The following is a 15,842-nucleotide window of genomic DNA, read 5'->3' as shown; positions in this document are numbered from 1 at the left end:
GAGACTAGAAGACACCAGACGCGCTGTTTCCTAACCACGTCGCTCGCCATGCCGCCAGTCGCTCCAAACCCGTCCGGCGATCGTCGCAGCAACGACGCTGCACCGGAGAAAGCGGGCGCTCAAGGAGGCAGCGCGCCTGCATCCCGTAAATCTCCCGGCCTACGCCTGCCCATGATGACGAAGGTCAACCGCGATGCGGACGATGATTCCAGCGACGACTCCGCCGACGAGTTCGCCCGTTGGCAGGCCACCTCCGGGCCGACGACGCCCAACATCTCCGAGACCGCTGCACAGCTGCGACGCAACCTCAGTGTCACCGGGCTCCAGGATCTCGCGCATATGCCGCGAAGCCAGATCCGCAAGTCGGTCGGGAACAAGGTTTGGCGGCCGCAAGACGAAGAAGCGCGCATCCCCAGCGACTGGGAGAGGCTGGCGGTCCACGTCGTTCGCGGCGGTCTGCGCGCAGGCAACCTTGCGTTTGCCTTGCGTGCCACGCTCATGCTGGTCTTGGAGCTGATCAAGTCGCTCCGCACCAAGAAATTCAATCGCAATGCCTTCGGCATCGCGTTGTTGGGTCCTCGCAATTTCCGCTTCGCGGCACTGTTCGCCATCTGGGCCTCGCTTTACAAGGCGGTCCACAACGGCCTCCGCTTGATGACGCCGATGCCCGTCAAGAAAGCGCGCTCTCGCGCCGCGTCGGCGTCTGGTGCGGCGACACTTTCAATCGAAAAGGCTGGCGACAATGCCACGCTGGACGACGCGGGCGCGGGCAGCGGCACCGCGACGCCGCGCTCCGGCAGGTCCGCTTTGGAGGGCAAGTCGCCCGAGGAAAAGGCCAAGGAGAAAGCAAAGCAGAAGCGCCACGCTTTCATGCGCGACCCTCGTTCCAAGGTGTGGCACGCGTACGTGGCGGGCGCCGTCTCGGCCTTGGCCGTGCTCGTCGAAACTCCGGACAACCGCATTGCCCTGGCGCAGCAGCTCTTTGTGCGCGGCTTGGAGGGATCGTACAACGTCTCGCACGAACGCGGCCTGATCAACATCCCTTACGGTGCCGTGATCACCTTCGGTATTGCGTGCGGACAGATCATGTGGGCCTGGCTCGAGGCGCCCGAATCGCTGCCCAAGTCGTACAAGAACTGGATCACGAGAGCTTCGCAGGTCAGCCCGAGAGTCCCGGAGATCTACCGATCCATCAAGTTCGACCGCAAGGCCGATGCCGACTTTGCACTCAAGTGGTTCCCGGATGGCAAGGTGCCAGAGCCCCTGTCGCTCAGCCCTCTGCGCTACCCGGACGTGGCGCCCAACGCCATGAATCGCCGCGGCATCAAGGGCAAGAATGTGCGCAAGATCGTCGAGTGGATGGATCGAACGCGAAAGGGAGACTGCGGCGGCGTGGTCGACTGTGCCCTCGTACACCCCTGGGAGACGAGCCACTGGCGCGGTCCCATCGACCGATTCATCGAGGTCACCCGCTGGATCTTACCCGTCTACCTCACGCTTCACTTTGTGCCGGCCATCTTCCTTCGACCGGGCAAGTTCCTCAAGAACCCGGTCGATGCGACGATCCGTTCGCTCCGGGGCTCCTTGCGCTCCTCGTCGTTCTTGGGTGTCTTCGTGATCATCTTCCAGACGCTGTTCTGCGCGCAGCACTCGCTGTACAACTACATCCAGGCGAGCGAGAGGCTGCGACGCATCGTGCCGCAGTGGTTTTCTCGCATGCTGATCAGCTCGTGGATCAAGTGGGTCACCGGCTTCATGACCTGTCTCTCGCTCTTTGTCGACGACTCGCGACGCCGCGCCGAGCTTGCGGCCTACGTGCTGCCCAAGGGTATGGAGAGCGCGTGGTCGGTGCTGAGGAAGAAGTCGTACGTGCCGTTCGTGCCCGGTGGCGAGGTCTTGCTCACCTCGGCAGGCATGTCGCTCGTCATGGGAACGTACGCGCAGAACCCAGAGCATCTCTCGGGCCTCGTTCGCCGAATCGTGTATCAGGTAAGTGTGGTTTCGTCGCAGCTTTGGATCGATCAAGAGAGCATCATGTTCAACAAGCTGACTTTTTTTCGCCTCCGTGACCCTCGTTTTGTTCTCTCATCTTGCAGTTCGTCGGTCGCAACTAAAGTGATCAAAGTCGAACCTCGTTGCCTATGGTCATTTGTATCTAGATAGTCTAGTTCATGCATGGTCACCACCGCTTAGGACTGACACGATCGCATCGACTATGAGGCCATCGAATGCATGTTTGCCCGATCGATCCATCCGGTCACCGCCGATGCGGCTGTCAGGGCGGATCTACGAGGCTATGGATGCGGAGAGACCCGGCAAATGTTGCACAGGTGTCGTGTAACGAACGGCCGTCGGAACGAGACGGGGCCGCAGCGCAGAGAAAGGATCGACGAGGGTTACTCGACAATCACGTGCGTTCGAGCAGGCGAGCAAGAGAAGCGAAGAGCACCCAACCGGCAAGTTGAGAAGGGTCCGCTCGCTGTGAGAGGTCGCCAAGTGTGTTGGAGAAGTGGCTGTGAAAGGGGCGCAACGATGATGTTGAGACGCACCGGGCAGGCGCTAAGCGGGCTTGCATAGGCCGATGCGGGGTGCATGACCGGAAGAAATCGGGTGCGTCTGCATCGCAAGCGTTTCCGCTCCTGCACCTTGCCTCCTAGTGTTGGAACACTGCGCTTTCGCAATGATCGTGCGCCTGCATCGTCCTCAGGAGACCACTAAAGCCGAAGCCACCAAAACTGGGTGCCATCGTTCCCGAATGTGGGGAAGACGCTCGTGGGGCCAGCAAGATGTAGACCTGACAAGTAGTGCCGCCCAGGGTCCAGCCGTCCCCCTTGCCGCAGCATGCTCCGAGCGCACTTGCCACACCGCAAGACGCGATGAGTACCTGCAACTCTGCCGTCTCGCTCGTCTCTTTGGAACCGTATGCACCAACTTGAGCGGTCTGCCGTGGGACGGCGAGCAGCGTTGCGAACATCAGACGCCATGTCCTGGCGGAGGAGTTTTGTTAGATTGCTTTCTGCCCCCAGGTGCAGGTCCCTGCTCCTCCGTCTCAGGCTTTGAGGTTCTGGCAGCCCCTTTAGAGTCCAGACAGCTTCGAGGAAGCCACACAGAGAGCACATGCATGCGTCCGAGACCACTGAAAAGCCAAAAAAGCGGAGGGGATCCGAACGCCGCTCCTAAGCTGTACGTGGACTCATCCGCGTTGCTTAGGCCGAAAGGTCGAACCTCACAAGACCATTCTTTCGGCACGCACCGAACCATCTGGAAAGGTTGACTGCGATAATTGAATCGGCAGATCCGCCCTGCTACGCATTGCGGAGGCCACGGAGACATTCGCCCGAGCTGGCCGAATTGGCACCGATGTGGCGATGAATGTGGCCGATTTGCTTGGCTCGGCGTTCGTCACAGACGAGACTGCCGATGTTTCGCCGAGCATGGTTGAGATGGATGACGTGTTCGGACCGGTACAATTTGCAGCAGCCAGAGATGCTCTTGAGCGAACCCTGCATATGGGATGTGATATGGCCTTGGGCGAGCCAATCACGATTGCGGGAAATAAAGCTCGCAACGAAGAAGCTGTGTTTGTACGCACGACGTGCATTGGCCGGGCATGGGCTGCGAGGTCTGATCGATAAACGCTCGCTGTGGGCTTCACTCTGGTCTGGGCAAAGCAACGAGATCCCCGCTCCGGTGATGGGATGCTGAGCCGTTCGAGAAGGTCAGATATCGGATCTATGCCGGCGATGACTCTTCTTTTTCATTGGCGTCATCTTTCGACCAAAACCGGGCTGAGCAAAGCGCTTGCGGTGGTTGATTGCAATAGCTGAGCACTGTATCAGGATATGACGCTAGAGTACCACTCACGATATCAGCATCATCACACTGCTACGCGATGACGCACTCAGAGCAAGTGTCTACTGATACGGAGGGAGGGCAGTTGATAACGGGAGCAGGATACGCGACAGAATCCAGATCGGAAGATCAGCGAGCGGGTACGGACGAGCGACGAAAGAGAAAAAAAAGGGACAATGCCAAAACTGGGTGGGCTGGCCTTGTCCACGCGGGCAGTCGCATGAAGAGCGCGACGTCGAGTCAACCTGGGAACATGCGGCGTCAGAAGGGCAAAGCTAGGCGGTCTTCCCCAACACCTGGAGATTCTGGCACCTTTCAGATCGGTGGTTGGCAGGCGCGGTTGAAATGCAGCTGTTTTGGCATGAAGAGGTGCATTCATTCCCCTAGGCTTCCGACTCGCCGAGGTGCGGTCGTAGCAGGATGCGGATTTACCGCATTTTCGTTTTTGGATGTCCAAGAATCGTCCGTGCGTCGAGTCGAGCGAGGTGCATCGTGAGAGGTGCAGCAGCGGCTCAGGCGTCCGCCCGGCCAGGTCTGCCGGTTCACCCAACCGCGCCTCCACTCTCGCCCGCTCGCCCGCCTGCTTTTCCTTATCGACGCCTGGCTTGCTCGCATCCAGCCAGCCTGTCCCTTTGCAGTTGCCGATCGGTGCACCGACCCACGTCTCCGTGAAGTTGGTTGAGTTCATTCTAGAGTGTGGTCTGGGCGGGAAAGTGCCGTTGGGCCGGATGGCCCCACCTTTTCTTTTCAGCAGCAAGTCAACTTTCTGAGCCTCGTCGGCTTGGCTCCGCTGCGCCCGTTGGAGCGACGGAGAGGCACCGACGAAGCTGCGTCGACCGATCTGGCCGTTGGCCTCAGCGCATCTGGCCGCCTTTCAACCCCTCAACCCCCCGGTCGACAGCGTGCATGCCCATCGTCTCGCCCACTCTGCTCGCGATTCTCGCTCCCCTTCAACTCCATCACCATCGCGCCCCTTTCCTTCTTCCTCCGTCACGCTTTCCCTCCATCGCTCTCGATACCCCTGCATCCGTTTCCATCGTTCATCCACGGACGAATACAGGGTGTTGGGCTTCCTTCCGCGACTCTCGATATCGTATCTTTTCCTTCGAGCACGCATATCCCCCACAGGTCTACTGCACGTAGGCTCTGAATCTAGCTGATCGGGTCAGCTTCCCGACCGAACCCCACTTCCGCTTCACTCTTTTCTGCTCCCTCCGTCAAGATGCCCGTCGAGCCCGAGACGTCGCAGGCCCCCAAGGGCGCTCCCAAGAGCACCTTTGTCGACACCTTTGAGAGCCAGCCTGGCACTCCAGGTGAGAGGACCGGCCACCTCTTCCCCACCATCCAGCGCATCCGCAACAGCATGTCTGGCGAGGCTACCGGCCCCCTCAAGAAGCTCATGGTCGCCAACCGCGGCGAGATTGCCATCCGAATCTTCCGTACCGCCCACGAGCTCGCCATGACCACCGTCGCCCTCTACAGTTACGAGGACAGGATGAGCGCCCACCGCTACAAGGCCGACGAGGCCTACCAGGTCGGCGCTGGCCTCAACCCCGTCTCGGCTTACCTCGCCATCGACGACATCATCCGCGTCGCCCTCGAGCACAAGGTCGACATGATCCACCCAGGCTACGGTTTCCTCTCCGAGAACCCCAACTTTGCCAAGAAGGTCGAGGAGGCCGGCATCGCCTTTATCGGCCCTCGTCCCGAGACCATCGACGGTCTGGGTGACAAGACCAAGGCACGTGACCTCGCCCGCAAGGCCAACGTGCCCATCGTCCCCGGTACCCCTGGTCCTATCGCCAGCTACGAAGAGGCGAAGCCTTTCGTCGAGGAGGTCGGCTTCCCCGTCATCATCAAGGCCGCCATGGGCGGAGGCGGACGAGGCATGCGAGTCGTCCGAAAGATGGAGGACTTCAAGGAGTCGTTCGAGCGTGCTGTTTCCGAGGCCAGGTCCGCCTTCGGCGACCCCACCGTCTTCATCGAGCGCTTCCTCGACCGACCCCGTCACATTGAGGTACAGCTGCTCGCCGATGGCGAAGGCAACGTCGTCCACCTCTTCGAGCGAGACTGCTCCGTCCAGCGTCGTCACCAGAAGGTCGTCGAGGTCGCTCCTGCTCCTAACCTTCGCGACGACGTGCGCCAGGCCATCCTCAGCGATGCCGTGCGCCTCGCCAAGACCGCCAACTACCGCAACGCCGGTACTGCCGAGTTCCTCGTCGACCAGCAGAACCGCTACTACTTTATCGAGATCAACCCTCGTCTGCAGGTCGAGCACACCATCACCGAGGAGATCACCGGTATCGACATTGTCGGCGCCCAGATCCAGATCGCTGCTGGCGCCACCCTGGCCGACCTCGGTCTGAGCCAGGAGAGCATCCAGAAGCGCGGCTCCGCCATCCAGTGCCGTATCACCACGGAAGACCCGGCCGCCAACTTCCAGCCCGACACGGGCAGGATCGAGGTATACAGATCGGCCGGTGGTAACGGTGTGCGTCTCGACGCCGGCTCCGGCTTTGCAGGTGCCCAGATCACGCCGCACTACGATTCGCTCCTCGTCAAGGTCAGCTGCCGAGGTGCCACCTACGAGGTGGCACGAAGGAAGATGCTCCGATCCCTCGTCGAGTTCCGTATCCGCGGTGTCAAGACCAACATTCCCTTCCTCTTCCGTCTGCTGACCCACGAGGCCTTTGCCACGGCCAGCACGTGGACCACCATGATCGACGACACCCCCGAGCTCTTCAACCTCGTCCAGACCAAGAACCGTGCCCAGAAGCTGCTGGCCTACCTCGGTGACGTTGCCGTCAACGGAAGCTCCATCGCTGGTCAGGTGGGCGAGCCCGGTCTCAAGGACGAGATCCAGATCCCGACCTTCACGGACCCCAAGGACCCCACCAAGACGCTCGACACCACCAAGCCATGCTCCGAGGGCTGGAGGAACATTATTGTCAACGAGGGCCCCGAGGCCTTCGCCAAGGCTGTGCGTGCGTACAAGGGTACCCTCATCATGGACACGACCTGGCGAGATGCGCACCAGAGTCTCTTCGCCACTCGTCTGCGAACGATCGACATGGTCAACATTGCCAAGGAGACGAGCTACGTGCTCAAGAACGCCTTCTCGCTCGAGTGCTGGGGTGGTGCGACGTTCGACGTGGCCATGCGCTTCCTGTACGAGGACCCTTGGGAGCGTCTGCGCAAGATCCGCAAGCTCGTGCCCAACATCCCGCTCCAGGCGCTCGTGCGCGGTGCCAACGCCGTCGGCTACACCGCCTACCCAGACAACGCCATCTACGAGTTCAGCAAGAAGGCAGTCGAGTGCGGTCTGGACATCTTCCGTGTCTTTGACTCGCTCAACTCGCTCGACTCGCTCAAGCTCGGCATCGACGCCGCCAAGAAGGCGGGCGGTGTGGCCGAGGGCACCATCTGCTACACGGGTGACGTGGCCAACCCGAGCAAGCACCCCAAGTACACGCTCGAGTACTACCTCAACCTCACCGACGAGCTCGTAAAGACCGGCATCCACGTCCTCGGTATCAAGGACATGGCTGGTCTGCTCAAGCCCACCGCCGCCCGCATGCTCATCGGCGCCATCAGGGAGAGGTATCCGGACCTGCCCATCCACGTGCACTCGCACGACACCGCCGGTATCGCTCTCTCGAGCATGCTCGCCTGTGCCGAGGCCGGCGCCGATGTGGTGGACGTTGCCATCGACAGCATGAGCGGTCTCACCTCGCAGCCCTCGATGGGTGCACTCGTCAGTGCGCTCGAGCAGACCGGCCTCGGCGCCGGCATCCGCCACGAGGACATCCAGAACCTCAACCTCTACTGGAGCCAGGTTCGTCAGCTCTACCAGTGCTTCGAGGCCAACGTCAAGGCGTCCGACTCGTCCGTCTTCGACCACGAGATGCCCGGTGGCCAGTACACCAACCTCATGTTCCAGTCGCAGCAGCTCGGTCTCGGCACCCAGTGGAAGGAGATCAAGACCGCCTACATCCAGGCCAACAAGCTCTGCGGCGACATTGTCAAGGTGACTCCCTCGTCCAAGGTGGTCGGCGACTTTGCGCAGTTCATGGTGGCCAACAAGCTCAGCGCCAAGGATGTCGAGGAGCGCGCCGACAAGCTCGACTTCCCCAGCTCGGTCATCGAGTACTTCCAGGGCTACCTCGGCACGCCCCCCGGTGGCTTCCCCGAGGAGCTGCGCAGCAAGATCATCCGCGACAAGAAGCGCGTCGATGGCCGTCCCGGTGCGACCATGGAGCCGATCGACTTTGCCCAGGTCCGCAAGGACCTGACCGCCAAGTACGGCCGCTCGATGAGCGCGACGGACGCCATCAGCTACGTCATGTACCCCAAGGTCTTTGAGGAGTTCCAGTCGTTCCTGGACCAGTATGGCGACCTCAGCAACCTGCCCACTCGCTACTTCCTCGGCAAGGCGCACCCGGGCGAGGAGCTGCACGCCTACATCGACCGCGGAAAGCTGCTCATCGTCAAGCTGCTCGCCGTCGGTGCGCTCAACACCAACAACGGCACGCGCGAGGTCTTCTTTGAGCTCAACGCCGAGCCGCGTGCGCTCACCATCGAGGACCGCAGCGCCGCCGTCGAGACCGTCACGCGCCCCAAGGCCACCTCGGACCCTGGCAGCGTCGGCTCGCCGCTTGCCGGTGTCGTTGTCGAGATCCGCGCCAAGGAGGGCCATGCGGTCAAGGCCGGAGACCCGCTCTTCATCATGAGCGCCATGAAGATGGAGACCGTCGTCTCGGCGCCCGTCGGCGGTCACGTCAAGAAGGTCTACGTCGAAGGCAACGACTCGGTCTCGCAAGGCGACCTGCTTTGCGAACTCGAGCACTAGATCTCCGCCAGTTAAATCCGAACAAGATCCGCTCAGCTCCAAGATAAAAAGACTCAAATTTGGCTCCCGATGTAAAAGTGTCGTGGCGACCTCGTAAACACAGACCGATTTCCGTGCTTTTGTGCTGCGCAGAGTCAAAAATCAAGATTGAGAGATGGGTGTGATGAGGCGGGATGGTGAAGGGCCGTTTACGTTCGCGGAGCGCCGACGGGTTGAGCCGAGTTGGTGATCGCAGAAGGGCGGCTGGCAGCGCCTTCGCGTCGGAAAGCGGCGGCCGAGCGCGACTGCGCCTGGCTGCGATCCTCGACCGGGCGGGCAAAGCCACGCCAGTCGCCGGCCTTTTCCAGCTTGGCCTTGCCGTACAGATTCTCCCAGTTGTACACGTCATCATCTTCGTCCATGTCGTCGGGGCGGGGGCGCTTGTCGCCCTGCCTCGCGGCAGCCCCGACGGGAGGCGAGCGCGCATCGATGCCCCACGCCGTGGCCTTCCTAGCCGCGGGCGGCGCCGAGGCCGGGGGCGAATTGCGCTTGAGGGGCACGGCGGCCATGACGGGCAGCGAAGCCATCCTCTGCTCGAAGCTGCTGCGTCGCGATGCCGGCTGCGAGTCCGAAGGGGCAAGCAAGGGACGGCCTGCGGGCTGCTGGTGGGTGGGCGGAGGCGATTCAAGCTCATCCTTTTCGCTCGAAGAGCTGCCGTTGTCGTATGCGTGCGAATCCTTCAGAGGCAGGTTGACGCGCGTCGGTCTGCCGTCAGCAACGGGGCTGATCCGAGCCGAGCTGCCTCGCGGGGGCGACTCTCGCGCGTGGCCGTGACCGTTGTGTAGCACGCTCGGGCCCGGAGCAGCTGCATCAGCACCAAGGTTGCTCTGACGTGCGGCAGCCAGAATGGCCTCGGCACGGTGCAGGACCTCGTCGATGCGTTTGCGCTCGAAGAGAAGCTCGTCCCTCAGCCTCTCCACATCACTAATTTTGGTGGATCCGGCGGGCACGTGGGCAACGTGTCCGTTGACCGCAATGGGATGGTGATGATGGTGGTGGTGGCCATGGTGCGCAGAATGAGCGCTGTGAGTGGCGTGGTGGTGGTGATGATGGTGGTGATGGTGGGGTGCGGCCGAGGCTGTTCGACCGGCATCGGATACGCTAGTGCGTGCTGCCTGCTCGGATGCGCCGACGAAGTCGGCGCGACCTGCCTTGTCGGCCGAGGCGAGCTCGGCGGGCGAACGGCGTCGTGCTTGCGCGTCCGGATACGACGGAGACGGCGCGTTCGGGCCATCATGTTCGTCGTAAGCTTCCCTCGAAGCTAACGGGAGCGACTTGCGCGGCCTCTTGGCCGCGCGAGCTCCGTCGAGATGGGCCATGTGGGCCGCCTCGCCACCGCTTCTGGCAGAGGCGAGGTCGTTGTGCATCGAAGCTGAGCTCGACAGGCCTGCGTTGGACTGGTGGCGAGGGTCCTCACGCGAACGCGCGCCAGCGCCGACCTCCATCAAGAGCATCGCGGCTTCGCGGTCGCGAGCTTCGCGCAGCGCTTGTTCGGAGGCAGGCGCCGACTTCTTGGAAGCTCGCTTGGCCTCGGAGCCAGGAGTGGACTCGCCAGCACGGCCAGCGGCTGGTGCGATGATGGGTTGGCCATTCGAATTGACCTGGACCGGCGCGGCGTCGGTCTGATTCGCTGCCTGGGCGGTGGCGTTGGCAGGGATACGTTTTCGACGCTTGATGACGGTCTTCTTCATGCCGATGGGACGATGCGTGCCGTGGAGCTTGTGGTAGAGACCACAGGCGTTGCAAATGTTGTTGCCGTCTTCGTCGCGTCTCCACAGCGGTGTGGTGGTCGTCTGGCAGTTGGTGCAGCGGAGAGCTCCCACGCCGTTGCTCTTGTCGTCCTCTTTCTTCTCTTCGGGCGCAGCCGGGGCTCTCTCAGCATTGCTGCGAGCGGGCGAGAGCTCTTCGGCAGCTCGTGGTTCGCGCTTGCTGACCTTGAGGGCGTGTGAGAGGTTGTTGTTGTATGCGGGGCATCCGCTGCAGCTTGCTGTGCCGCCCGTGCCGTTGCAGAGGCCGTCTCCGGGGCAAGAGCCGGACTTGGGATCGTCGTCCCTGGAGCAACCCGAGGCAGGTGGAAGGGCCTTTGGATCTTGCGCAGGCGGACTGGCGTCGGTGGCAGATGCCCGACTTGAAGCTGCGCGATTTGTGCTGTGCGACTTCATGTAGAGACCGCAGGCGTTGCAGATGGTGCTGCCGTCGGGCGCGCGCCTCCACAAGGGAGTGGACGTGACTCCGCAGTTGGAGCATCGCAAGCCTGCATGATGCGCCGAAGGAGGCGAGCCAGAAGCCTCGTGCTCGTGCGAGTCCCGGGGCGTGTGCTGCGGGCTGGGGTTGCGGGACGGTTGTGTGTGCGCATGGGGCCTGGGATCTTCGCTGTAAGCATGGCGGCTGCCGTTCACGTGGTAAGGCAGCTCGTTGCTTCGGGACGAGCCAGGCTGTGCATCGCGGTAGTGTGCGGCGCGACTTTCGTGGTCGTAGCTGGGTCTCGGTGCCGGAGCGATGGCGCGAGGCTGGTCGTCGGCATATCGGTGCGTCTTGTGACGATCCTCGCCAGGGTACTCGTGGCGGTAGGCGGGGTGGTCGTGACGCATGGTGGCGGGACTGCCGGAGGAAGGGGCGGGGCTCGAGTCCCGGAAGGTGTTGCCCATGTGCAAGCGTGCTGCGGCGCGAGGCGACGTGTTGGGCGTGCGGCGGTGTGCCAGCGCGTCTGGATGGTCGGATACGAGCTCTTTGGAGAGCGACGAGATGGGAGGAAGATGAAGTCCACCGGCTTCGTTGGGATGGCGGAACGACGACGGATGTAAGAGGGGACTGTTGGGTTGCGACCTGGAAGGCCCAAGGTGGGAACGCTCGGAGCTCTGCGAGCGATTGCGGAAAGCAGCGATGGGCGACTGGGATCTTCCAGCTGGGTGGAAGGACCGAGGATCGCGGAAGAGGCTGCGAGCGGTGCTGCGGGTAGGGATCTGGGAGACGTCGTGGTGGGCCGAGGGGGATGGTGGTCGAGAAGTTCGAGGAAGGATGTGAGGCAGGCCTTCTTGGTCGTGAAGGGAGCCGGCTCGGGCGTGGTGCGAGTAGCGATCTGGGGAGCGATCCGCCGGTGCGATGGGACGAGCTGCGATTCGCTGAGGATGGGAAGAAGAAGAGGAGGAAGAAGAAGATGCCGCAGGCTGATGATGGGAAGGTGTCGGAGAGGCGGGTCGCGAAGCGATCTTGACGAGCGGGTGAGCCATGGCGGATAGGGCGGCTCGGCACGCGCAGGAGCTCAGTCAAAGTGAGGCGGGTGCAATCACGGCACGGATCGAAGTTGCGGCTGAGAAAAGGCGGTGCAGCTCGGGCGTACTAGCTCCGCAAACAACGATCAAGGCCAATAGATCGACACAATGTGCAAGCCGAGCTCGGATCCCTGGAATGCAGGCGCGTTCGGGCAGGCTGAGCCGATGCTAGCGATGCGGGGCTAGCTTGGATGTCGAGTGTTCGGCTGCCGTAAGACGTGATGAGGCGCGCCGAGAGTGATGAGCCGGACGCAGCTGTGGCAGCCGAGCAGCGTTGGATGAGCACGGGGGAGAAAGGACGTGTCGGTCGTGGGGAGGCGCGATAAGGACTCGATAGGGGGGTGGGAGATAAGGGGATGAACGAGGGGGGATCGTGATGGTGGATCTGAGATAGGGACGGGCGGCGATGTAGATAGGGATGGCCTGGAAGAAAACGCGTGAGGGAGAGGGGAGCGAGGCAGAGTGAGGGGAATTCTGGGCGTTGACGAGGTCAGCTGGTCACTCTGATGGGCACACACGTGTGGGGAGAGAGAGATGCCAAGGGCGCGCGAGAGAGGGACAGAGAGAGTGCCCACGCAGGCGGAAAAGATTATGGCTCAGTTCGACAGCCGCGCGATGATTACAGACTCTAAGAGGCTACTGATGAGATTACAGCGCAGCAGCCCAGCGGCGGCGCCGGCGACAGAGATAAGTGGGTAAGAGTGGGCCATCGCCCCGAGCCCTTTTTTCGCCTGGCGATTTTTCCGCAATCTCGACACTGCCGCCTAGTGCCGCGCTGCCCGCTAGCGCGTTTTGGCACGGCGTCGGAACGTCGGGCGAGCCGGCTTGGCTAGGGCTCGATCTGGTTCCAGCCGCGGCAAAAAACAGTCGGCCTCCCCCTGTCCTCCTCTCCCTGTCGAGCCTTTGCATCGCACTCGTCTCTGGATCCCGGCTTGCTTCGAGCACACGCCGGCAGCTGGTGCTAGTGGGCTATGCATACACAGCTCGACGACTGCAGCTTCTCCCTCGCGCAGTCTAAATTTACGATATTCGGCCAAGCCCGACTTGAAGACAGGTTCTGGCAGCGCAGGCTGTGGCTTCTTGCTCGATCCTTTGGTGCAACTTTGAGCCACAGTTCGGCATGCCGACCTCCCTGCCTGGATGTACAAGCCGACACGGGTCAAGGCGAGAACAGCGATCGTGCCGGGTGCGCCTCGGGAACCCTGACTCCACGTACATCGCCCTGAAATTTCGCGTATCTGATTGGTGACGCCAATGCGTTTCGATCAGCCCTGCAAAACTCGTGCCAGCCGTCAACCAATCATTTCCGCGCCATTTGCCCATCTCCCGCCCGAAGCACTTCGGATCAAACGGCCTCAGGCTATCAAGCCGGCAAATGTCAGACCCTCGCGCTGCCCCTCTACAAACTCCCACCAGCACCTCCCGAGCACAGCCCCGAAGGCTCGCTGCGCCGGAACATGCTTTTTTTTCCGAATCCCACCTTCTGCTTGCCCTCGACGAGATTACATAGCCGCTCTGTTTCCCACTCGCCTACATGCCTGCCTCCATTCGAAGCCGGGTCGGAGAATTTGCTGGAGCCATCGTCGCCTCCTCCGTTCGCCCTCGGCCTGCAGTCTTGGATGCCCGGCGAGTGATGACCGATTTCGGAAGCCTCGTCTCCGTGAAGGCTGCGGTCAGGCGGCGCCTTGTTTGCAAGCCGCACTCAAGCCCAAATCCGTGCTAGCGCCTTCTCGACCCTGCACTGCATCGTTCTCCGAAGTGTGCTCTATACTCTCGGCAAACCATCGCTGAGCTTTGCACGTCCTCGGCCCGCGATCGCTTGAGATGTGGGCCAAGTTGAGGTACTCCCATCATTGGCCATCTTGATTTTGATTTTACGAATTGTTCATCTCGGACGGCAATCAGCCGACAGCCAATCACAGCGCACCGATTAATTTCAGGCCAAACGAGTTGCCGCTTCTTTCGCCGCGCTTTCGTCTTGGCCTCGAGGCCGGATCGCACATCTCCGACGCTTCCATCGAGGTGGCACTTGCCGTCCGCAAAGAGTCATGCCTCGGCCAACATGTTCCTTTGGCACTCATGTACGAACCACGGCATGGCGACCTCGTGCTCGCTGGTGCATGGCAAGCCGGACTGCGCCAGTTTTGCCAGCCCAGGCTAGATGCGATGGCCTGGTTCTGCGGGTGTGGGCGTGCGTGTAGGTGAGAGGGCGCAGATCGCTTAACCAAGCGAGCACGCTTTGCCGCCGGAAGCGCTGGTCTGGAGCCGATGCCTTTTTGACGTGCGGTTTCTCGGGCGAGCCGCCCAGCCGCGTTGCCTTTTCGGCGGCACCCGATGGATTCTGCATCGGCAATGCCGATCCCAGTTTGTCTCTCCCGATCTTGCCAGAGTTCCCTCCAACGAGGCACACAGACCTTTTTTTGAGGGCTCGCACCCTCGATGGCAGCACTTGGTAGGCCCCAGTTGACAAGTTGCGAGGACTGAGGGTACAACAGGCTCGAGAGCAACATGGCACGTTCGCAAGACAACGCGACTGGAGGGACGATTGGCGCACTGACTTCGGCCTGCCACAAAGCAAGCGCCACAGCTGTGGAAGGCCAGCTGCGCCTCCAAATTGGGGCTGCATACATCCAGATGGGGGTGAGGATCCGAGATGAGCCACGGCCGTAAAATAAGAACAGATGTTAGACCGTTGCTTTCAACTTGATGATTTTCTTGCACATCGTAAAGACTCGCATGGTGTGCAGTTAAAGCATCGGTTAATCCAGAGGTTCTACCTTGGTCTTTCAACCACTCATCTTCAGCGTCCCCAGCTGCGGGGGTTGGCAAGGCGAGACTGGAGCTCGAATATATTTTCCCTGCCAAAATTTGGATTCCTCCAAATGCGGCTCAGGAGGCGCGTTTTTGACTGAGTTCTTCTGTAGACAGATCGCGATTGTGGGCTTGAGTAATTAATAAATTGGAAAAATGCAAAAAGTCACAATAATTTTGGTACCAAAAAGGACCAAGAAATGGCAGTAAATTACTTCGGTTCACAGGCGGGGGGGACTCAACTCAATTTCGGGGAATAAAGATCCTATTTTTCCGGTGAAACCCCCTCTTGCTCTGCTCTGACATTCTGAATTATTGCGGAGAAGCTCAGCTTCCTTTAAATGATATGCTGAGGCAGGGCTACAAATCCCAGCTTTCTTCCTTCAATGCTATAGTTCTACTAGGGCTTGGAGCCCTGCTCCCTGCAACGCTTTGAGTTGTTGGAAGCTCAGCTTGCTTTGACGCCATGTGCTGCTCTGGCGCTCCGCTTGCCTTGTTTTTCTCGTGTCACTTGCAAAGGCGGAAGCTGTGCTTCCCATGCTAGCAGTTTTGTACCAGATATTGAGCTGAGGAAATCTGTGAAGCTTTGTGTGCAACAGTGTCAGTGTATCGACACTTGAGTGTGACTCACAAGATCAGTGCACGCGTTGTTAGGCGCGGTCACTGCGGCACACAGATTGCGATCCTGTGTAACGTCGGTGAGATCTAGGTGGCCCTGATCAGTGAGATGCAGTTGTTATTCCAGCGTCTCAGTGGTCTGGAACAGCCACTCATGCCTGGGGCGGCAGAGGTTGGAAGCGTGAGCTCGAGTCGTTGTCGAAACAAAAGATTTGTGCATGCGTTGTCGTACAAGGCGGCGCATGTCACATTGAGGGTGCGGGGAGTGGGAGTCTTGCGTGAGCGTTTGTGAGCGGGGACTCGCACTGTTTGTACGGTGAGTAAGATAGTGATTCAATGATATTTTGTTGGGTGAGTGCCGGAACGCTTTTGCTTATATACATGATTGGTGTCTAGGGAGC

The 15,842-nt window shown here is 60.9% G+C and overlaps 4 protein-coding genes across 4 annotated transcripts; 2 read left to right on the top strand and 2 right to left on the bottom strand.

Moving 5' to 3' along the window:
• Positions 1-48: 48 nt before the first annotated feature.
• On the top strand, positions 49-2,114 carry PAN0_002d1132 (uncharacterized protein; the record flags this gene model as incomplete). Its single annotated transcript, XM_014803299.1, has 2 exons — positions 49-1,989; positions 2,097-2,114. The coding sequence occupies 2 exons, from the start codon at positions 49-51 to the stop codon at positions 2,112-2,114; spliced, it is 1,959 nt and encodes a 652-aa protein (XP_014658785.1).
• Positions 2,115-5,074: 2,960 nt separating this feature from the next.
• PAN0_002d1131 (pyruvate carboxylase) lies at positions 5,075-8,701 on the top strand (the record flags this gene model as incomplete). Its single annotated transcript, XM_014803298.1, has 1 exon — positions 5,075-8,701. The coding sequence occupies one exon, from the start codon at positions 5,075-5,077 to the stop codon at positions 8,699-8,701; it is 3,627 nt and encodes a 1,208-aa protein (XP_014658784.1).
• A 188-nt stretch (positions 8,702-8,889) lies between these two features.
• PAN0_002c1130 (siderophore biosynthesis regulatory protein URBS1) lies at positions 8,890-11,970 on the bottom strand (the record flags this gene model as incomplete). Its single annotated transcript, XM_014803297.1, has 1 exon — positions 8,890-11,970. One exon carries the CDS (start codon positions 11,968-11,970, stop codon positions 8,890-8,892), a length of 3,081 nt encoding a protein of 1,026 aa, XP_014658783.1.
• A 1,441-nt stretch (positions 11,971-13,411) lies between these two features.
• Positions 13,412-14,522, bottom strand: PAN0_002c1129 (uncharacterized protein; the record flags this gene model as incomplete). The annotated part of the gene is made up of 3 exons (XM_014803296.1): positions 13,412-13,696; positions 14,102-14,353; positions 14,427-14,522. 3 exons carry the CDS (start codon positions 14,520-14,522, stop codon positions 13,412-13,414), a joined length of 633 nt encoding a protein of 210 aa, XP_014658782.1.
• Positions 14,523-15,842: the final 1,320 nt, after the last annotated feature.

The sequence above is a fragment of the Moesziomyces antarcticus genome, assembly GCF_000747765.1.
Source record: "Moesziomyces antarcticus DNA, scaffold: scaffold_v10002, strain JCM 10317, whole genome shotgun sequence".
NCBI classification, from domain to species: Eukaryota; Fungi; Basidiomycota; class Ustilaginomycetes; order Ustilaginales; family Ustilaginaceae; genus Moesziomyces; species Moesziomyces antarcticus.
The sequence above is the reverse complement of the archived record's forward strand: the minus strand, read 5'-3'. Positions and strand labels throughout refer to the sequence as shown.